Raw genomic sequence first — 23,540 nt, 5'->3', positions numbered from 1 at the left:
CATGCGTCATGGCTGGGTGAGTTGTCCCATTGCGAATGAACCTCCGTGCTTCCAATCTGGTCATGCACTTCTTTAAGATGTGGAACCTGGGAGCTTTCCTCTTATAAATAAATAGGGCTAAATCTTTCGTAGGGGGTAAGGATGGTGCCGAGGTCTTAATAGAAAGGGGTTGATAGTCCCGTCTGCTAGGCTTTTCCGAACTTCCCTTCGCCTTTCTCTCTCTTAGTTAAGGGGGTTTCAGAGAATCATCCGAACGAGATACGGTTTTCAAATGGGGGAAGAGGAACGAGAGGCGTCCCTAAGCTTTCCGGCTCACTAGTAGGTGACGAGGGTATTAAAAAAAAGGGCTCATTTCACCTGCCCATGCATTCGTTCGGATTCTTCCTTCTTTACCTTTTCAACCCACCCTTACTAGCTAATAGGGCTTACTAAAAAAGCGAATTTCCCTCTTCCTGGTAATGAATTAAGCGGCAGCGAGGAGGTCCGATTCCATAGCGATTTCGTCTGCTTTTGGAACTTAGATTCCTAGGGACAAAGAAAGTGACTTTGGACTTTTGAATTCTCAGAACCTCCTTCGAATTCAAGAACTTGAGAGGGTCTCACAGGCATCTCTCTTCGAGCAGTAGTGCAAGCTCGGATGGTGTTAGCGCAGGCAGAAAGTCCTGGATTAGTTTGTACCGGTGTAGGTCCCTGAGTGGTGACTTGTCCCCCTTGATGTTGTGGCATTGGATTAGTCTAGATCCCCAGTAGCTTCAGTGACATTGGCGGCTTTAAGGTATGCCTTAACTTCGTTCCAATTGATAAGATTTTCATCTAGATGACATCACGCAAAGTATGACACTCTTCGATGGTACGGCCTGCGTATCGGTGAAATGGACAGAATTTTGAATAGTCGAGACCAGGAGGCCAGGGGAGTGGTTGATCTCTGGGCAGAGAAAGGGTTTTACAGGTCAGAAGGATGGAGAATAGGGTAGGAATGGGTAGGGCTAATGGCGGGTAGTGAGCTCTATTGGGTCCCCAGGGTCGCTTGGGAGCACCTTGTTGCTGCTAAGGATCATAATTGGCCGGAGGCGCAGCGTTGTTATAAGCGGGTCTGAGCGGAGCTTGCGCTGGGTTTTTCGGTTGCAATTGGGTAGGAGGGTTTTTAGGTTGTTAAGTGGGGGGCGGCCCCGGCCCCCTGGATGGCTTGCTGATTCCGGGTGCTCTGTTCTCTCTGTGCATTTTGCTGTGCTTGAACTGCGTACTTGGAGTTGGACTCTTCCCAAAGAGACGACGACCTTCTTCCCGTTGCTCTATCTCATTGTTCCCCCTGATCACTCTGGCGAGCCTGTGCTCATCGGCCATCCCTTCGGGTTCTTCAGTTTCTAACACTGCAAACCGAGAGCCCTATTGCTTATTGCCATCATGTTCTCGCTCACCTCCGTGAATTCCCCCTCTCTGATTTCAATTTATCACTCCGCGTCGTCCCTTTTCTGACCTATCATCCAAGGACCCTATTTTCGTGAAGGTTTATTTACTACAACATTTTGCTTCTCTTGCTCTGTATCAGTTCTCATAGCATCATTATTGTCCTTCCCTGCACTCGTGTCGGTTTGATTTCAGTCCGTTGTAAACATGACTCGGATCTGTGACCGAATTTACCGCATTAAAAAGAAATAAAAAGGATAAATACTCAATTCTCTGAGCTCTTTTCCCTAATCTACTTAAGGAACTGGCACTGAGCCCTAGTGAAGAGGTACCTCCATATTGAACACCAACTCACACCGAATAGCCTTTGTTGTATCGTCACTTTCGGATCAACATCCGGAAGAGGCTTTTTTGCGCTCATCTCCTTCTCTTCAGGGGTATGTAACTCCAAGCCTGATTTGGTTTGGGAAAACTACATACCTTGATGCTAACCTATAAACTCCTTAAACCACCTCTTAAAGTGAACGTGAGTAGGATCTTTAAGTTTCAGAGAGGGTTGCTATTGCCTCTCCTTCACAAGCCCGATTCCGATGGTTATGGTTACAACAACAGTGAACCTTCCGGGTCTTGACTAGGAGGCTCTGCGAAGACGCTTCTTTGGTGTTCTTCCGGCAGATGAAAACCAACTAGCCAACCAGAAAAAAAGGCTTCTGTCCTCAGAACTCAAGCTGGTTCTATTCCGGACAAGAAAGCAAAGCCGGGGACCTAGGTGGGAGGAACTGACTTGACTGGTCAAATTCCGGTACTTAGTCATTCTACTGACAAAGAGAGGGCACCAAATGCCTAAACAAGACAAGAACCAACTATATGCTTAACACAAACTTTCTGGTCCTCCCTCTAGCACACGGGGATCGGCCCTACGCACCGGGGACAAAGCGTAGAGGTCACTTTAGCTTGTTGTACCGGAGTGGTTCATCGTCAAAAGAACAACAATGGCTTGTAGCATTTCCTATTGATTTGTCTAGGGGATGGGATGTAAAAGAAGGCTTTATCGTCTAAAGGCAGGGGTGAGCTTTCTCACTATACCTCGCTCTACTTTTATCCCGCCTGCTTTCTTATCCCTGTTCCGTAAATTTCGTACGTAGACAGTTAGTTGCTCTGACTAGTTTTTTAGTGCAAAAAAGGACTAACGGCGATCCTATCCTAAAGGAGAAGAAGGAGTAGGAGCAGAGCGGAGAATCTTTTTTGATTCCAGCCAAGAAGACTAGTAAAAGGAAGGATCAAGAATGTTATATATTTCAGGAGCTAGATCAGTTGCCGATGAACAAGTCAGAATTGCCTCAACAAAAATAGATGGAATTGGGCCTAAAAAAGCCATTCTGGTTCGTTATCGATTAGGTATTAGTGGGAACATAAAGATAAAAGAATTAACTAAGTATCAGATCGACCAAATTGAACAAATGATAGGTCAAGATCATGTTGTTCATTGGAAATTGAAGAGGGGAGAACGAGCAGACATCGAACGATTAATTTCTATTTCTTGTTATCGTGGAATTCGTCATCAAGATGGATCACCCTTATGCGGTCAACGAACTCATACTAATGCTAGGACTTGTCGCATGCAAATTCGGAAATGAAAGAAGTCTATCGAAAGCCTTGGTACTTGTCTGATCAATCACACTGTTCAATAGTTCACTTCAATTTTGATTGGGGGATTTCACCGGTTACTAATCCAGTATCGGTATAGTAGGCCTCCTTGGCCACTCTAATAGTGGCTCGACTTCGTCCTAGAAGCTACTGCTTCCGCCTCTCTAGGCTTCGCTATCGCTCATGACTGGTATATGGATCTCTCTATGTAGTGGTCGGCCTTCTAGAAGCTTCGCCAGAAGCGACTAGTCGCTTCCTGAATGCCCCTTTCCTTGCCGCCAAACCACTAGGAGAGTCAGCAAGCTAGCTTGCTCGCATTCTAGAAACGGTAGCTTTCGTGCCCTTCCTACCTACTGAAATGGATGTGAATGATCGTGACAACTCTTAAAATTCTATTTAGTCTGATTAGATATGTCACTGAAAGAAAGTGATTCTGTTCCCTCTCTTTTTTTTAGGATTCCGAGGATGGGTCGGCCCATCCTAACATCATTTATGAGGAGCCGGACGACGAAGCCTCCTCCTCAGATAAACATGTCTCCGACGCAACTCTGCCGGCAATCAAAACTTTATCTATTTATTTGTTTTCTGGCGGGTTCGGTTAGGAGGGACAAAAGAGAGATTCTATCAGTCAAAAGCAGATACCCCCCCCCCCCAATGCTCCTACGGTCCGCTTACCGAGGAATAGAAAGGAAGGACCCGAGGCCAGAGCAAGTCGGGTTGGGGTATAGAGCCGTAAGCGCGGTGGGGGTGACAAAGGACGTGCTCGTACGGTTCATATAAGGAAATGAAAAAGTCATTGATTGTTGGGAACTTTCACTCCTCTATATTCGAAATATGCCTTTCTAGGAGCATTACGATCTGCAGCTCAAATGGCCCCTTATGAAGTCTCTATTGGTCTTATTCTTATTGTGCGCCTTGTGAGCGCGTTTGGATCCGCGAAGGAAATCGCTCGGATGTTCCCCTAACCCAACCCGGGAACGGAGCAGAGGGAACCGCAGCATGGGGAATGTCCGCGTCTCGTCGCAAGGCTCATTTTGAGTTGTGGGTCATAGGGCGGGCAGCTTTTATTTTTCCAACAGCTAGGCCATCCAAGGGGAGGGATGACCGATTCGAACAGCTAGGCCAACTATGATTTCCACGAAATGCTAGTCAAAGATCCACTATTTACTTATTTCTAATAAGATAGGACCATCGGAATCACCTATGATTTCCACGAAATGCTAGTCGAAGATCCACTATTTACTTATTTCTAATAAGATAGGACCATCGGAAAGAAAGTCAAGTCGAATCCCGTGCTTTCGGGTGATTCCGCATTCAAATGCTACCCACGTGAATGCTAGTCGAATCCGTATGCCCAAACCACATAAGATAAGCTAAGCAGCTAGATCGATTCCAAACGTGTGATTAGTAGCTGATGCAGAAAAAAGAAGAACAACTTCTTCTTCTATGATGACATCTGCAGCAAATTCAATGGCCTCAGTTTACACATTCTTTACTTGAAAAAAAGAGTGAAGTTAGAAGGATTCTCGTCAGAAGGTCAGGTCAGAAGTGGATTCCCGGTACGATACTAGGCTATGATTCCCGGGGAGAGAGAGAACTCTTATAAGAAAATGGGCCTCGAGCCTGCTTCATCGCCTTGACTTGATTCGGGTAAGTCAAAGTAAGGACTTTGCTTTTTCAAATCCCAGACAGGAAGGAAGTCGAAAAAAGATCTGCTTCAGGATCAACTGAAGCAGAAGAAGAGACCTTTTCCCCTTGGGGAATGAAAAAGATCATCTTTCTAAAAATGAAATAAGACGTGTTCACTCTGTAAGAGCCCTTGGTCTTAGTCTTAAAGAGAAGGAAGCCGGCAATAGTACGATAGCAAAGAGCAAAGAAAGCTAAGCGCGCAGAGAGAGCAGCATATAGCGCGAAAGAGTCCAAAGACAAGAAAGGCAGAGCGCGAAGCTTGTGGTCCGTTCCTTTCCCAACTATAGTGGAACTTGCCCGAAGGAAATCTTTTATCTTCTTGCCGGGAAAGAGTTTGATTACCAAGTTCGATTACCAGCTCTTATTTTTCCCCGAAGGAAATCTTTTATTTTTCCCCTTGGACTCTGGCAGCTTAGGGAAGAATGATGGCTCGCTAACAAGGCCCCTAAATGACCGCTCAGAAGGCCTACCTCTTTTTTTCCCAATCTCTCACTCGCTCGTCCCTCTCTCATGAAAGATTGTCTCTCCTCTCCCGGCGGCTTTTAGTCATGTCTATAGCCAGTTGCTAAGACGATTCCCACTCAAGCATTCTCATTCAACGGTCTATCAAAGCTTGCCTTTATTCCCTCCTTGTCCGGGGTCCCGAAAGGAATGGCTGGTAGGATTGAAGGAATTCGGACGAAATGTCCACGGTCTGGTGTTGGAGGGAGAGACAGAATTCATCTAATCGCATGGGAGAAGGCTCTCCGAAGCTTCGATTTGGAGGCTTGGGCTGGAGCTCTAGCTAGTTGGACTAGAAGCTAGTTATTCCGGTCTACTTGTTGGGCAGGCCGGCCCTCCTTCATCCCTTCGTTCCAATCCATCCAGACTACTATGGCAACCCGTACTAATTGCCCTTGCACTGATACCGGTAAGGGGAGTGTCGGCCAGAAGATAAGGGGAAAATCGCACAGACTTCTATACAGGGGAAGGACCTTATAATTATATAAGAAAGGAAAGATTTCAAAAAGCAGATTAGGTACTTCCAACAGAAGAATAAGAAAGGAAGAAATAAGATTGGAGAAAAAGGGAAATGGAATTCTTCACAAAGGGAGGGAACGCAAGGGGGACAACACTAAGAAATCGGAAAAGGGGTCAAAGGAAGGGACACATCTTGATAGGGCAACAACCGGGTATAGGATATGGAAACAGATCAACATGTTTTCGCGAACGAACAGATTTACACCGTCAATGACAGCGCACCAAGGGAACAACGGACAATCACTGCAAAGGCAAGCACGAATGTTGCTGCCTACGAGACCCATCCAGGGGAATCTTACACTGCGCACAGAGAACCCCTCTCACTTTAGATAGAGAGGGAATGACGATGGGTAGCCAAACTGTGAGGCGAAGAACTCAACCGCTATACACGAGGGAGCAAGTGGAAAGAGTAGAGCAGCACCTTGCCGTAGAGAGGGTCCTAGAAAGGTTAAGAGTTCTGCACCGGTTGGAGTGGAATAGGAATCTAAAACAGAATTCGAGCAATTGGCTTTAACGAACCTATTTCATTAGAATGATCGAAGAACCCGCTTATCTATAGAAAGAGGGAGAGAGAATGAAAAATCACTCGACTGTTAAGGAGAGGAGGGGAGAGTTCGACCGCCCTAAGCCAACCAGAACGGCAAAGAAGAGTTATATTCGGCGACCGGTAGGGAGAGGAGAGGATGGGAGGAGAGAACGTCGACCATAAGGGAGACAACAGTTACTTCGATGTGAGCAGAGTACCCATTTCCTTACATAGACTAACCTTCGTTTAGAAAGTCTCTCCCCTCGCTCTGACTCTTCCCATACTAAGACTTTTGTTGATCTACCTTTGACTTACTTCCTATCTCTACCCTTGATCCAAGGTAGACGAAGGAGGGATTTTTACTAAGCTTTGCTGAAAAAAGTTGCAAACTTAAGTTCCGAAACTTTAGTCTTAACTTCGTTTAGTCAGAAGAACTTAGAACGGCGGTAGCAGGGCGAAAGGCAAGGTCACATCCTGCCGTCATAGCTTGCCTCCCATTGCTTCGTACGAGACAGAGAAAAAAAAATATAAAAAGAAAAATGGAAATAGTGAATCAAGATATAGACTATCCTCTATCCGGATAGATAGGCCCCTATGAGCGACTATGCCGATCTTTAGATGTTTTGGCCACGTGCGTTTCCGCTAAGAAGAAGAAGGTTTGGATCTTTAAACCTTAAGAGGATGCTATCGAATGTGCTCTTGGCGCACGTGAGGGATGTGACCTATGTTAGGTCCATAAGATAGCACAGCTTTTAGTGTTCTATGATTCACCTCCGAATAATGAGTAGATAGGGAAGAGCTTTTTATTTTTCTCTTCATAGAAGACTGATGGGTGGAGCAAGAGGTCAAATTACTATAGAAAGAAGAGTTGTAAACTATAGGACTTCTTTTTCTAGTAGTAAGATTTAGGGTTTTTTCGTTCCTTATCTTCGATAAGAATATCGATTTGAAATGATAAAAATGCCTCTTTATTCTCTTGTGCTCAGCGAAAGAACTGCCTAAGCATACTTTTTCGGATCCAAACTTCTTTGTTCTTTCTAAAGTCTTCGTCTTGCATAGAAGAACACAACTGTTGCAAAAACGGGTCTTTTAGTAGTAGGCAGCATCCCCTCTTAGTTTTAAGTAAGCGGAACCATTCCGTTTTGGTTCTTCTCCACATTCTTACCGGGCTATCCAGGAATTTTCCTATGATTTTAGAAACTGAAATTTCGATATAGAAGGATCTCCTTATTTCTGAATAGATTAGAGTATCATTTTCTTTAAAAGATATGAAATCACCTTGGGAAACTTGAAAAGAAGTAATGCTGACTATTACATTATTAACAAAAAGCCTTCGATGACTTATCGGCTGCCTTGCTTGAGGAAGAGTTTCACTAAAATGGAGACGAACCGGAATAACGTCCGATCTTGTTTCTGGATTGAGTGGAAAAGGGATATATGAAGTTCGTTCTGTTCCTCTATGCATCTCTGTGATGGGTAAATCTCCATGAAAAAGGGGCAAATTTCGTGTAGTTTGTAATTGGATGTAACTATTCAGATTTTTTCGAGAATAAATCATTCTCTTAATAGATCTCGTCTTGTTCCTCAATCTTCGAAGAATGCGGCGTTGTATTATTGTAAGTTTCCTGTTCCAAACATTTCCTTCAAGTAGACGACAAGTTTTAAATCCTAATGCGGGCATTCCTCCCTTACATGCATTTGCTTGCAACAGATTCTTACTAAGACCCCATAGACACGGTCTCGGTATCTTCACTGTTGCCCCTCTTCTCAAAGCCCTTCGAGAGGAAGATGAATGTCAATGTGCCATTTTCTTCTTTCCGCTACTATTTACTCTTCTCCTTCACTGCACACTTTAGATAGATGTTTCCATCCAATCAAAGACGGCGAAGCGCCTCTAATCTAAAGGCCAAAGAGTGCTCTTTGCGCTACTACGCATCCTTACTCACAGTATAGTGCAAGTTAGGTTTGGGTATAGCAGGACTTGAACCTGCGACCATTAGGTTAAAAGCCCAATGCTCTACCAACTGAGCTATACACCCCAAAAAAGATGTAGTAGTAAATAAGGATTGGTGCGGAAAAGAAAAGAGGGCGGCCCCTCTTCATCATATTAAAGGGGCGCGGCTTTGTATGAGGCTCGTACTGTGCAAGTGAAGAAAACATAAGGGCGCGCGCTAGCACTCCTGCAAGAAAACGGCCTAGCTAACGCGCCCCTTATTGAAAAGTCAAGGATATTGAATGATCGATATGAGAAAGAAGCGCTCAAGCATTCGAAGAAAGCCGGCCTTACTCAACAAGCACCTTTCTTAGCTTAGTAAGGTTGTTTGTTTCCACTCATTGAAGATTCTATGTACAAAAAAAGGTCAACGGGGGGGGGGGGTACTAAAATGGCTCTCACTGACACCATCTTTGAGAAGGTGAGGTCGTCTTTATTTCCAGCCGCCATACGGTTCGCCTTAAAGCCTTAAAGACAGAGAAGGGGAGGAGCAGTTATCTATGTAATTACGGTCTTTGTTGGTCGGGGCGGGCACTCTCTTTTCTTTGTAAAATTCCGTCTTACCAAACAAGACTGACTTCTTACCAACCCGCGAAGGGTTGTGAGGCTGGACCAGGTACGAAGAATGAATCTATATCTGTGCACGGAAGGGCCGGCGGCCGCTCAACTGTTCGAGCGCAATGCAGTGGTATTGGTTCCGATTCGACAAAGGTAGAATGCCTGGTCGAAGGTCCAGTACAGTAGGTAGCAGGCGTGTTCGTTTTGGCTCCCGAGCGAGAACGAGAAAGAGGCGATGCACCATCCTTGCTGCTACGTACGTTGACCTCTACTTGACAGATTCATCCAATTGAACCCAAACTCAAAGGAGGACCACAAGCTTGGGGCTCGACGAAAGAGAAAGTCTCGGCATTAAGAAAATGGGGTTAGCTGTGAAAGAGGCATTCATTTTTTCATGAATATTCATAGCTGAGTCTACTAAAAGAGGGACCAGCTCATCATAGTGATTAGAGGACACCTCTGATCATTCACCTCTAATGTGACACGTTCCCTCCCAGTTTGATCAACGGGATCAGTCGGCTAGAGAGCGGGGCTATTCTTCTTCCGAGGAGACAAAGTAGTCTCTTGTACTGCACGAACCCTCAGTTCGGAGGTCTTCGTCAACATGTTACGAAGCTCCAGTCTGGTGGTCAACTTGATGCGGGAGAGGCATTAGTGCAGTTCGATCTTGTGGTGTATTCCTTTGTAGTGAGTAGGGCCTCTTTCTTGTTGATCAGTTCGCCTCCGCTCTATTGAAAGGTCTCCATTCCTACGGCGGTTTTGTCAATGAACCCGTGGATAAGTAGGCCTTTCTTGCAGACCGATCTTCTGCCGAGTTCCTTCCTTCGTAGTCAAATCTGATGATACGCTTTGGCGATGTTACCTACCAAAGAAAAGGCCTGCTAGGTGATCGAAATCGCTCAGGTCAGCGAGGACTCACTCACCTACTCCTTATCTAATACTTTCTTCTATCTACTGAATTAAAAAGGCGACCCACTGCGTCGGGCTATAAGATAAGATATAGCTGTTGTACTACTTGACTGGTAAGAAAGAGCTTCCATAAGAACTGGAAGACTCTTGTATGTACGGTAACCCTATCTTCCGCTACTGGTGGACTGTTGCACATAAAGGCCGACAGAAGCAACCTTTCTTAGCACGCTTTTCAAGTGCTTAGCTTCTGCTATAAAAAGGCGGCAAGGCCATAAAGTAAGTGAAGTTGCAAGCCTAAGCCAAGAAGGTACGAACGAAGTGACGGGCCCTTTTAGAGAGAGGGGGCGGCTTTCTTGTGGTAGTCATTGCGAACATCTCTCCTCTTCTCTTAGCGTGCACAGTTTGCTTACGCCTTAGGCACATCTATCTTTCTTAGTTTCACGCTGGCCTAATGAATTGAATATGAATAAAAGTCAGTCTTTTAGTAAGCGTATATAAGCAGCTATTTAGTGTATAAGCAATTCTTTAGTGGTCGCACCGGTACGATGGAGGTTGGTTGAAGATGGTGTTACGCGGCGTTCAGAACCAGTCTTGAAGTGAATGAATTAGAAAGAACGAAGAAGTAAGGAAATGAGACGACTCTTTCTTCAACTATATTATAAACAGACCTTCCCCTCCACACCAATCACGAGTTTTTCTCCATTCCTCTCATATATCGTCGTAACACCCTTAATGCTAGGTTTTGAAAAAGACTTTTCATGTCATTCCCATTTAGGTCCGATTCGGATCCCTCCGTTGTTTCCTTTTCCTTCCGCACCTTTTCCTCGAAATGAGAAAGAAGATGGTACACTTGAATTGTATTATTTAAGTGCTTATTGCTTGCCAAAAATCCTACTTCTACAATTGGTAGGTCACCGGGTTATTCAAATAAGTCGTGTTTTCCGTGGTTTTCCCATGTTACAACTTCCGTACCAATTCGGTCGATCCGGAATGGATCGGTTAAACATTCCATTAGAGAGCCTGGTCTTGACTTTTCTGTGTGGTATTCATTCTCGTTCGGCTCTTGGAATCACATCCAGCAGTGGTGGGAACAGCTCGCAAAATCCAACCACTTCACCTACTTCATTGCCCCCAACCCTTTTCTAGTACCTCTATTGAAACATAATGGTTTCATGTTCTTTCATCGATTGGTTATTCCTTTCCGTTCGTATCTCTTTCTCCAATTTTGGTCTCGATTAGTTCACAAGATTGAATGGCCAATTCTCCTCCGGACCCTCGATTCGATTGTTTTCCAAGAATGTTGAGCCGGGTATGTAAGCCATGTATCTGGGAGGAACTTAAAAGAAGGGCTTTCGGTTTTTTTCACCCCGTTTTGTGGTCTTGCAGCTATTTAAATAAATAAGAATATAAAATTATATATATATATATATATATATATATATATATATATATATAATTAGACTTTTTTAGAAGAAAGATTCTATATATGTCCAATCCCCAGTGGTGGTGGGACCAACCAAGATGTATGTCGTCCAACCCAACCTCAGACTCTTTCTTCCCGACCTATTTGACTCTCTGGCCGCAGTTATAGTTATTTAGGTGGTATCCCGAGATTGAAGAGATCGAATTCCTCCGGGGAACACACGAAACAAAGATATGAACTGGGTAAATAGAAATGGAAAAGAGATGTTTCCAATTCATCAAAATGAGAAGCTTTTTCTACATCCATATGACTAAAGTAGATCGGTATTGCCCATATAATAAAAGCAGATCTTGGTCCATGGAATCCCAAGAAGGTAAGAACTCCAACCTGTCCGATGCTTCTTCGGCCAAATACGATATACAAGTGGGACCTGCACTATGCGCAAGCTGTGCGAAAAACCGCTTCTTTTTTCCGGTTCTGAAACAACTTGGGCGAAATAGGGTTCTACCGGGAAACCATGGATTTTTTAGTTTTCGCCATTGGTTATTGGTTGAGCCACTGGAATGGAATGAGATAAGAATCTCTGGAGATCTTTCCTCTCCACTTACTCGTAACAGGCTTTCCCTCTGTAGAAGACTTCTTCCGAATGGCATAATTGGGAGATTGATTCCTCGATCTTCAAAGAAAACTGACTCCTCCTACTCCTTCTTCTCCTTTAGGATAGGATCGTCGTTGGTCCTTCTTTCACTAATGATCTAATGATCTCACCATTTTCTAGTAGTTCTCGCGAACGCGCGAGGGACTATCCTTTCTATCGCTTGCCCTTTCTTTTCACTCTCAAGACAAGGCTCTCTCTCTTTTATAAAGCGAAGCAAAGCGCATGGCGCTGAAAGCTCAATAAACACAGACGAACACGATGCAGGGCATAGCATAAATGAAACCGCTGATCATTTCATAAAACATATATGCTTGACCTTTCTTGATGCTTTTTTTGTGTGACTCACCAACCGACCTAGCAGTGATCGATGACAGAATGGTACGAACAAATCAAAGTCATTGGATTTGGTAGTTCTCCATGGACTTCTCTCTTTAGCCCTTTATATATGTTCATAAATGGGTGTGCACCTCCAGATGGGCGGGGGTCGGCCTCCCACTCTCTTATCTTATGCAACATTTATTAGCAGTTGGGTGGATCGTGCAATAAGCCTCTCTCGACCCTCCGTTTCTCATACGTCTTTATGAAAGCCTCTTGCCTTTCGAGATCCGGTCCATCATCAACTCAGTCAGATCTTCTTGTTTGCCCGCTTTGATTAGGCTTCCTTTAACGGATTTGATCGGCATTTCGTGCCTGCAGTCCTGCTGAATTCGACCTTTTATCAGGGTAGCGTAGTAAGGTTAGAGGCGCAACTAGAAGAGTTGGCCCTATTTCTCTTTTTTGATCAATTCGATTGCAGTCTCCGAAGTCCTTGATCGATGGTCCCCATTAGCATTAGTGCTAATTAGCAGCCGCTTTTTTTGGAAGGCGAGATACTTATGTGTGACCGCGGATTCCACGGTAGTAGTAGTTCTAGCTCTACATTAGGAGCAGGCGGCTCTATCTAAAGGAGGTACGGACCCCTCCCATAGTACGGTACGATGCAGCTGAAAAACTTAATAGGCTACCGCGGCTCGCTTCGCTTTTGTTGCGGAGCTCACTGCTTTTGGAGTAGTGCTTGCAGCTTGCTGCTTTCTGTTCAAGCGGAGCTCGCTGTCTACTCCACGAGTCGCCACAACTTCGCCTACGCCACTTGTATATAGACAACAATAGCGCCCAAGATTTCCCCTTTGCGTAGTTCATTGAACCTTCCAACTTCACTCCGTGGCCTGTGCTAAAGAAGCGTGTCTTAACTAATTCCTTTGAACTCATTTCACCTATTCTACCTCTCGATATCTCCTCACCTTGCACCTTTTCTTTATTTTCCTCATCCCATGATCCTTTCCCATGTCGTGGAAGTGAGCTCCTTCGTCGCTCCTTCATTCTTCATAACGACTATAACCAAGCTGCCAACCAATAAAGCAAGCACCTTCATGGACTGAGACCGTGGAAGCTCCGTTAGCACCTTAAGGCTGTCTTTATCCTGAGAACCCTCGGGAATATTCAGAGACTCGGCTAATGCTTCTAGGCCCACATTCGGAGACAGACCAAGCACCTCTCTTACCCACTCACTATCTAATAAACCGGACTGGCTTATTATCTGAATGAGATTAGAAAGAGAGGAGGTAGCCCAAATCTTCCAATAGGCGCATACGAAAGGTTCTGAAAGAATTGAAAAAGCTCTGAAAAATAAACAACCCGACCTGAGGAACTACCAACAACGGAAGAACTAGCAACAGCGGGAGAAACCATTTCTAACCTCAGCTTCACCCCCTTCCTCGGGATTCTTTCTTTGATGATATGCCCTAAGCCCCTTTCGGAAGACCGAAGTCATTGGTGCTTTGCATAAGGGGTAAGAGCGTCATAAAGACTATTGGTACCTATCATAGACTTGACTCATTTTATGGGCTTGAATTCCTTTCCCCGAGTTAGAGGGGTTTTCTGAAGGTCTTCCTCAAGGGCCACTTGGTTCTCAAAAAGACTGTTACCCCCGGCCAGAGTAGAAGTAGGCAAACGGATGTTTCTGGGGGGAACTACGGGAGACGGAGACAGTTGGTTAGGCGAGATTCTAACTTCTGGCTCATCGCAATTCCATTTCTTAAAGTGCAAGTCCAGTTTTCTCTTTTTATGAAAGTGAAAGTCAGGTTAGCCCCTTCTTTCAATTCCAAAGTTGCTCTCAAATTGCTGTTCAAGAATATTTTACCCTAAGGCTTCTCGCGGTCAGGCAAGCGTGGCAGAGCGTAGCATGTATCTAGCCATCCGAACTACTTACTGAAGGGCAAGCACCAACGAATTACTCACTTCATTCACAGCGCGGGGGAGAGACAGAGAGGGGTCAGTAATAACTCACAGCCGGGGTAAAAAGGTCCTACTTCCTTACTCACTCAAGTCATTGCTTTAACCGAACCATAGGCCGAAAAGAAAAGATTTTTTAGATACTTGTTATAGGCCTGACCAAGAGCACAAAAGAGCTTTATTTAGAATTAGAGTAAGGGCACGCCATTTGCAATGCCTTTTCTTGCTTTCGACAGGACCCCCTTCCGACAGGAGAAAAAGATTACGCCAATGCCAATTGCCAATGATATAGAGTTTCTAGCGATTACGACTATAAAGGGCAGGAGATGAATTAAAGAATCGTACTGCAACTGCTGAAGAGAGATCAGAGCTAGTACTAAAGGAAGCGATAGCGGACAAAAGAGCTCAAAGAGCAGTGCAGCTAAGCGGGAAGATCTGTGATCTATTTGAAAGAGCATATCGCAAAGATCGGTATATTGCACATACTGATTGATTGATTGTATAGATTGAGTCTCAATTAGAGAGTTATGATATATCTATAGTACCCCCGCCGATGAGACTTTCCAGCTCGAGGCTAGAAGCTACCAACACTTTAATACAAACAAAAACAAAAATCGGAATTCGTGGGGCCCGAGGCCTTACAGAAAAAGATCGATGAACGATTAAGCGAGACTTTGCCTTAGAGACCAATGAAATGAGACCAAGAAGCTTTATTACACAAAAGTTCTTTGAATGGGCGGAAAGGAGTTCACACAAGACCACAGAGCGAGAGAGAGAGCCTTCGCTTACCTGTTTAACCGTGCCCTCCTATCACACCTATCTCCCTTTTCCTTCAGTCACATCCAGTCTCAGTTCTGCTTCCAACTACCGAGCTTGGACGTATAGCAAGATTGAATAAGAGATATGGCATACGGGAATAGTATATGAAATCACAAAGGCTGGAAAGAGACTGGAGAGGAGCGTGGAAAATACTTAATAAAGCACCTTAGCAATTACTAGTAATGCCCCTATCGACCTCAGTCTTGTTTTTTGCTAGCTTTAGTCTAGAACTAGACTATCTCATTAAACGTCGAATATCCCTATGATGCTAGCCAGTGAAAAAGGAAGGAGGGGTCTTATTCACTGTATGCGCATTCCCTGTATTCTATGTCCGACTATTCCACCTGAACCATATTAGTCAAGGGAGTAGGGCAGTCTTAGTGAAATTACCCTGGGGAAGATCTTATTAGCTCCTATTGATTCTAGGTTATATGCCGACAGTTCTATTGACAGCGTAGGATTTGACGATCGTAGTATGATTGATTCCCGACCGGGGAAGACTTCTTATATAATAGAAGGGAAAGCAAGCTAATTCCAATGATTCGAGATCTGGATAATGCATTGAGCAAAGCTGCTGAAATAGGACCGCTTGTCAGCCTACTCCTCCATTTATAGATTTCTATTCTATAATAGAAGAAATAAATCCTCGAGCTATTAATTACTATGAGAGCTAAGCTACTCTTTTTGCTTAAGAAAGATGGTCATAAAACGAGATCTTTCATCAGCTAGGCCTGACCTGGTGACATACTCCAGATGAGTGGCCAATCCCTGGAAGATCCTGATTCTGATTCAGTAGTATGCCATATTGGAATGAAAGGAAAGTAAGCTGCTTCACGACCCTTTCACTTTATTAGCTTTTAGGCCATGCAGAAGGAGCTAGCTCGACCATTTACTGAGCTCTTTTCGAAATGGTAAGACTTTCCTGCTATATGAGAATGAACTCATTTCAAATGCTTCGCCTCTCTCCCATTGTTCCTTCCTCCTTCGTGCCCGATCCGGTCAGTAGGCGTCAGTGAAGTGAATGCTGTATGCTAAGAGGGGAAATGCCGACATCTAGCACATAGAAGAGCGGATTCGCTTCCTATTCCGATGAGATGTCAGTTCCTTTCGTGCAACCTGCTCTTGCATATGCCTCTTATTCCTCGTACAAAAAACCTATTTCATTGCCTGAATGGCACCGGCTCGATAAGGCAGATCTGTGGGAAGACGTCGAAGCGGGTTTAGAATCAATCCCATCCGCCCCGGGGGAAATAATAGGTCAATCAGGTTCATCCCTCTTGCCAATACTAGTAGTCTTAGAAGGAGTTGCAACCTAAAGGGCTATTCCTGATCTTTCCTGTGATTCAATCGATTCCTAAGAACTTACCTCTCGCAAGGAACATCACTTTCGTATAGTTGAAAAACTCCCTTTTATTTCAAAATTGAATTCGTAACCACTGCTATCTCATGGAATAGGAATAAGCGCCGCTAGTCTTTCTTTTCTTTTACAGACTCCGAAATTGACTTCTTTCCAAAGGCTTGGCTAGCTGGAAGGCAAGAGCGCTATAAGAGGTCTTGAGGGTCGAAGGATGAAGGTCCGAGGCTACTGGTGGCCAAGCTTCTAAGTACTTAGCCAACGGATACGAATTCGAAAAAACGGTCAATCTCCGAAAGGCCTTTGCAGAGCTTTAGGGGGAATACTTTTGTGGTCTTTCACCTTCTTCCTTTTGACTGGCCAATATCTTTGAATCAGGGCTTTCGCTATTCCCACAGTCCCTTAGTCCCGTCGGTCTATCTCATATTCGCAGAAGAAGGAACTTGCTTAATGCCATGCCGGAAGTGTAATTAAGTAGGCGGTTGGTCGTATAAAAGTCTTTGAAGTAAGGTTCAATGCTTAGCATTTAGTTAGGATATTTTTCATACGAGTATGCCCTTATCCCGTAAGCCTGCCATCGTTGGAAGCCCCTTCCATTCGGCCCAAGCTTTCTTTCGATTACGTCTGCTTCCTAAAAACCTTAGTTAGTCGTTTAGTCAAAGCCGTACGTATGCCCCTTTCAAATCGTTCTATCATTCGAAGTAGGAGCAGGGGTAGCGGGCAGAGAATGGTATAGCGAGTTCATGTGCTTGCAGTTGGTTTACTACCATCCCCCTAACCTTTAGTCTCTGTGAAGTGTCTCTCAGGTATTGGGAGAACATCATGCCCCTTAGCTCGCTTGTATCGGATCAAGGGGGGAGCTTACTTCACTTGTTTTCTTTAAGTAACATGCCAGGAAAGCAGCTGATAAAGAGCGCCATCACCTTACTTAAGAAAGGGCTTATGCGAAAGAGAGCACCGCTTACCCGAGAAGAGAATCCGCTTTCCTTGTTTTTTTGCTTATTCCTAGCCAGAGAAATGAAACTAATCTCGAGATCCAGAAACCTATCTATACGCCTAGCATTAAGCTAAAGAAATATCGTTAGCCCTACTACTTTTATTGAAAGGAAGAACTTAGGACTTTGGGACTTACCCTAGCATTCCAATTGAAACTCAAGGAGATGGAACTAAACTGGCAATTTTCCTCTTTCTAGGTGACTAGAGGGAATGCTACTACAGATACAGCAACTCAATCCCGAGAGAAAAGATTTGTGAGGTAAGGTCTATAGACTGTAAGGCTGAAGGCTTGAATGGAAGAGCACTCCTACTTACTTTTGGGATAAATCCTAGACACCTTTGACACCTGATCTCCGGTAGGACTCTTATTTGATAGGCATTAGGGGATTTTAGGTTTTGGGGTTTCACTTGCAGACCCTGCATCCATAAGTCTCCTATCCTAAGTGTCTTTCTCTGCATGAATAAAGTTCTTCGACAGGACCATCCCGACCGAGGGCTAATCATAGATCTACTATGGTATTTTCTTCTTTTCTTGGTTCAAATCCTTTTCAGGAAGCATTATATTGAGTAACTCCAAGAGTAGAATCAGCAGCTCACCTCACGTTTTAGGAAGAAAATGAGGAATCACACGTAGACGGACCTGAGCATTCTCCTGCTCTACGGAGCTAGAGTTGGGGCTGCTTGACGCTCTTCTCCTTTCGAGTGAATTACTTATGCTCTGATGCCTTTGATCAAATGGAAGGATGGATGCCAGCCTTTAGCAACTTCGTTCGATACATTCCTTCTACCCAGCTCTATAGATGAGAGACTACCAAACTTAGAAAGAGGGGTCCCTAGTATGTGATTGAGTCAAGTTGTCCAGTGCTTCTGCTGAGAGAAAGAGAGTCTATTGACTGGCCTACCTACGCCCGTACACATCCGCAGTTCTTCTCCCAGCGCTGTAATTTTTTTTGAGCTAGATCCGGAAATTGAAATAGGCTAGAGCTCCCTGTCCTTTTTTCTAAGGCTTTTTTGATCGAACTAGGAATCATACATTAGCTGAATGACTCGACAACCAGGTATTTCACTAACATGCACATAAGCTACCTATATTCTATATAACATCCCATCTCGTTTCATTGCCCCTGCATCCCGAAAAGATAGACTTCCTACTGGATGTCATACTAACTTGCAAGCTGTCAGCCTAGAGGGGAGGGCTCATAAGTCAACTAGCAGAGGGTGAAGGTGTACACTGCTGGTAAACCCTCTCTCTTTCTTCTCTAGGATCGAAGCTCAACTTGAATGAAAAGGGTATAGCTTCAAGCTTTTACCAGGTAATCATTCCTTCTTAGAAGAGTTTAAGCGCACTGGATCTCAACTCCTACACTGTCTCGCACAAAGATGTACTCCATCCAACTGAGCCAATAGAAGCGGTTAGAGCCGTTGGCTGATAATGGAGCAGGGAACAGTCATCACGAAAAGGTATCGAACAGTGGAAATACCTATCGGAGCACACTTTAGTATGAGTACTTGTCGCGAACTGGATTCGAACCAGCACCTCTGGGAGCAAAAGACAGGCCCAGCGAACTACCATTCATTCTGATCGCGACTTTGTTTACCCGGTTCCCCTCGCGGCTAAAGGGTACATCCGGGGCCGGTCGCATGGACCTACTTACCTTGCTTGTAGACCAGCTGCAGAGCTAACCCTTGTTCTATTGGTTTGATGCTACCAAGACGATTTCTTTATGCCCATCAAAGGACCTCGAGATGCTAATCCACGAAAAAACGAGACGAGAAATTCGAAAGAAAAGAACTGATATACGGAACGAGGGCGACCCGTGGAAATACATCGGTTTCTTACTAGTGCAAAGGAACTCTTTCTTGGCAACTTGGACAACTTCTAACGATGTTTGTCCCGCATATCACTAGATCGATCGGTATCTTTACAAATTTATAAAGCTTTCGTCTCAATTCATACTTAGCCGCGAGCAATCTACGTTTGTGATCTCGTATATTTTGCTTCTCCGACATTTTACTGACTTTCCCCCTCATCTTTTTGAAAAAAGCCGCTCCACGGTGGTAAAGTCTCATCTTGTGTGTTGGCCGAAGTTACAATAGTGACATTGAACCCTCGAATATGTTCGAAGATCTCGAAATGATCTTCCAGTTCCGGGGAGAATTCGCAAAACTCCATTTCCATCAAGAATTGAATGGACTTTTCCCGTATTTCGACCGGAAAATCTAACAGAGACATTACTGCGGAGATTCTTACCAAAAAATGAGACATTCCATGCCCTCGGAGAGTGCTTTGCCGTGCTAGGTCACTGACATATCCTTTTTTGTCTTGATTTTTTCCCAAGAATGGATTGGATCGAAACTCCTTTCCTGTCGAAGCCCTTTGTGTCTGTATTAATTTCTGACCGCACGGAATCTCCATAGCCAATTTTCCATTTTTTATTATGAAATCAGAGGGTGCTGCCTTTGGTACTACTCTTATTTTACACGATCCAGGAACTTCCATAACGTTGGCGTGATTCGGTTTGAGCAACGGATCCTGACGTGATACATCTTCGTAATGAAAATTGAGTGTAAACATTCTTTTTTTTCTTTCCCAGTATCGATAGAATGAGCACTGTGAACTATCTGCTTCAAAAAAGATAGTTGTAAAAACATCAGAGCAATATATCGTAGTGTAGAACAGATTTTCAGTAATGGGGATCACATTAGTAGGAATATAGGCCAGTCTCCAGCTTCTATCCTTTTCATTTTTGTAGTGAAAGCAATAACAATAGGATTTCAATGATCTTCTTTACTTAGGTTTTATACTGACATATCAATTTGTTTTCTGCTAGCATATCATCCGCAAAGACATTCCTCAAGCATAGAATATCAGGATTTGAGCCCTTGAACTGACTTTTCGAACCCTTACATTCTAGAAAGCCTGATGGCATTGATTCAGCCATCATTGAACAGCTTTGAACCAGTCTGACATTCGATGAAGACCGAGCCAGACATTGGATGCTGCCCTAGCTGCAAGAACTCAATTAGCCTTGAATATCATATGATGAGACGTTCTGACTGCATCAAAAAATACTAGAAGAAAAAAACCAACACACTCCGCCAGCATCAACCTAAGTGTGGAAGGCGCCATTACCCTGGACCCAGCAGTTCTTAGACGACCACCTCCATCCTTGAGAGGATTCCCAGCATATCCGGGAACTCTCGATGGAGACAGGCATTGAATTAGAGCCAACTCGGCCAAATTCGTGGATTTTCTATGGAGAAGCAGTGGTTCATGGATGAATTTCAGGCCACACCCATGTGACATACTTCCATTTACACGAGGAGTATTTTCTATATAAAAAATCCCATGTCCGATAGTGCCTTTACCCTAGTCAGAATAAGAAAAAAGGATCCCTCTAGTATAATCACTAGAGACAGGCGCTAGTTATTCTCCCGGCTGAGTATATTTATCTACGACATTTGGCGTAAGATTCTACTCTTTTCAATGACAAATTGTCTATGCTACTTGAAAGGGAGAACCTGTGGCTGGATTGAATCCAATGCCCCGCAAACCTAAGGGTTCCTCCCTCATAGCATAGTCCTATGGCTTCTTAGAGAAGGGTAAAGGCACTCATAGCAAGATGAAAAACAGCAAACAGAAGACTCTAATCACTGGAAGGAAGCTAGGCAGGAGCCATTCAAAGCTTCGAGTTACCTCAGCTTGAGAGCGCTAGATAGAAGGAGTTCAAATGCATTCGATCCCCTATATAGATCCAGACGAGAAGACGCAAAGATGCTCTTATCATCTGTACTGCCTTTTGCATCTTCCTTGAAGGTTCTAGCAGACGAAGACGGAAGACATTGATCTAGTTATCTTTGTCTCTATCCTCTTTCTAAAGATAGATAAGCAAGGTTTTTCTCACTACTGGCAAGAAGCCTTAAGAGAAGAAGCTCTTTCTAGTGGAGGAGGCTGGGCAAGCACATCAAAGGCTGGGTTTTTAGTAGTTCAGGGTAGCTAGAGAACTTTTATCTGACTAGGAGCAGCTAAGCCCCTACCTATATAGTCAAGAGGGATGGAGCCCCGAAAGAAGTAAGGCTAGTCGATTTCCAAGATTTTAGTAGCTCAGGAAAGGTTCCCGAGATTGGAGTGGGTCTATTAGCACTGGGACAGACCAGTTAGAAGAATCCTTATGAGGCTCAAAGATCTTGAAAAAAAAAGAACGAGTGAGGACGTGTCCAATCTGAACCAAGCTCAAAGCTAAAAAAGAATAAGGAAACACACTCTTTGTCGGAACAAGGAAGAACTGTTGACGTCAAACCAGCTTTTCCGCTCTTTCCCTCTCTTCTTTAGGGATTAGGGTGGTGTGCTCTTCTGAGTGGGTGTGTGTTGTGCCAGAAGGCATGCGTATAGTATAGAAAGATTCTCATCCAAGGACACCGGAATAAGGGTTTAATGACCTAAGTCTGGCTGCTAGAGATGAATCGATGTACTTACCTTACCAGCCTCATACATCTTCCCTGGTCCCTGGTCCCTGCTCATTGCAAGGAGGAACGAAGGACTTTTGATGCTGTCCCAGAGCCGGCTTGGAGGGATCCCGATATCGATATGCTCTGCCGGAATATACAGATAAAATATGGATCGGATCATGGCCCGGATACACTCGTCCCTTCTTTCTCCGTCTAGATGCCCAGAGAGGATGAAACAAAAAAGGTTGAGATTCGCCGTTCATTGTCTCGGTTCGGCTCAGACTGGTCTGACTTCGGGGTTGGGAGAGATCGGAAATAAGCTGTCGTAGGCTTGGATGGAGCTATTTATGGTGAAGAGGAATGAGATGAAATGGTTCCGCATGGTTGTTCCGCACTTTAGTCTAATTCAGTTCCGTCAGGGGTTCTTTCGTTAGTTCGATGCAGATTCGTAACCATTGGTTCCAGGGAAAGAGGGATCACTAGCGGAGGTAGGCTCGCACTTAGATGTTCAATACCTGCTGTGCCCCAACCAAATTCAGGTGAATGAGTTGGTCGTTGCTTGGTTTTCCCCATCCTATGAGTCAAGCTTGGAGGGGATCTACCCATTGAAGATGCAGCTTCTCCGGATGGTGGTTCTTCCCCGCTAGAATGGGATTTGTCGGTGCCAGGTGGAATCCTTTGATTGAAGGTCAAGAAAGGAATACAATTGAGGTGTGGATTCAAGTAGTTAGTTCGCACTAGCTCGTACCACCTTGAATTGCAGTCGGCCTTGAAGGCTAGTAACTAGGATCAAGGACTAGGAAGGGAAGCTCTTCTTGTCCAACCGGTCGGGTTGCAGGACTGGTTGTTAGCGGAGAAGCCCAGGGAGAAAGATAGCTTATTAGAGCATTGGAGGTCGACGAATTCGTCTATCAGGCAATCTATCCTTAGCCTAAAGGCCCGTTAAAGCTCTAAGGTGCAGTGTGACCGGAGCGGTTGTAGAGTTTTGAAATGGGATTAGAGGCGACGCCTGAGTATGAGGAGATCGCACTGGATATGGCTACTCTTTACGGCAAAGGGGGCATTGCCCATAAGATAAGATAAGACTGCCTAGGACTTCCTATTATTGCTTCTAAGTGAAAGGTTGCCAGCAACAATATACTGAAGGCATTCAGACTCATTACCTTTCTTAGGTCTCATTGAGACTCCCTTTTAGAAAGAGAAATGAACAAGAACTTAACTCATCCGGAAACGTGATTCTATATCCTGTAAGCATCTGACAAGATCAAAAACCCTTTATCCTCTCGACGAGTGTCAGCTCCTTCCAGGTACGCTGGTTGGCTAGTGTTATGAAATAAAGAAGTCAAAGTAGAGCAAGTCCCACCTACCAGGTTAGCGGGGAGTGACTCACCTACCTGTTCTGAAGGAGGACTTACACGAGTAGTGGAAAGTACGATGCTAGGCGTGGAAGAGCTTTTTGTATGCCTTCTGAGATAAGAGCCTTCACAGCGGAGGTGAAAGCAAGATAGAATCGGGCTTGATTCCCCTTCTATGGGACAGTAGACAGGCTAGCTACTGGTGAGAAGCGATCTATCAATCCCTTCTCTTTAGGGCTTGGTATTGGAAAAGACCTCCTCTCAGAATTCTTCATGCGGCTATGGCAGATAACGGGCACTCTCAATCCAATAAGAAAAGTTCTAAAGCTCTTCGCCATACCTCTATCTCCAACAGACATTCATTATGGCAAGGCGTACTGATTCGATCACTTCCTGTAAAGACTTTCCTGTTCTTATGAAAGACAGCCGTATGTTAGGAAGAATTCAATCTCAAGCTCAAGACTTT

At 44.4% G+C, this 23,540-nt stretch overlaps 1 protein-coding gene, 1 non-coding gene and 1 pseudogene across 2 annotated transcripts; all 3 read right to left on the bottom strand.

Moving 5' to 3' along the window:
- Positions 1 to 8,255: 8,255 nt before the first annotated feature.
- TRNAK-UUU (transfer RNA lysine (anticodon UUU)) lies at positions 8,256 to 8,328 on the bottom strand. The gene has a single exon. It is a non-coding gene; the product is annotated as a tRNA-Lys (tRNA).
- A 2,937-nt stretch (positions 8,329 to 11,265) lies between these two features.
- LOC145056618 (putative mitochondrial protein ymf1) lies at positions 11,266 to 12,146 on the bottom strand (annotated as a pseudogene).
- A 6,704-nt stretch (positions 12,147 to 18,850) lies between these two features.
- LOC145056616 (Ribosomal L5P family protein) lies at positions 18,851 to 20,836 on the bottom strand. Its single transcript, XM_079004314.1, has one exon. The coding sequence runs from the start codon at positions 19,843 to 19,845 to the stop codon at positions 19,282 to 19,284; it is 564 nt and encodes a 187-aa protein (XP_078860440.1). The 5' UTR covers positions 19,846 to 20,836; the 3' UTR covers positions 18,851 to 19,281.
- Between the last annotated feature and the right edge of the window lie 2,704 nt (positions 20,837 to 23,540).

Source organism: Lactuca serriola, chromosome 6 (genome assembly GCF_051521515.1).
Source record: "Lactuca serriola cultivar US96UC23 chromosome 6, Lser_US96UC23_V15, whole genome shotgun sequence".
Classification (NCBI taxonomy): Eukaryota; Viridiplantae; Streptophyta; class Magnoliopsida; order Asterales; family Asteraceae; genus Lactuca; species Lactuca serriola.
Note: the sequence above shows the minus strand (reverse complement) of the source record. Positions and strands in the feature narration are given on the sequence as shown.

What these genes read in the sequence shown, in the direction of transcription:
- LOC145056616 (XM_079004314.1), bottom strand. Translation starts at nt 19,845, where the DNA reads ATGTTTACACTCAATTTTCATTACGAAGATGTATCACGTCAGGATCCG.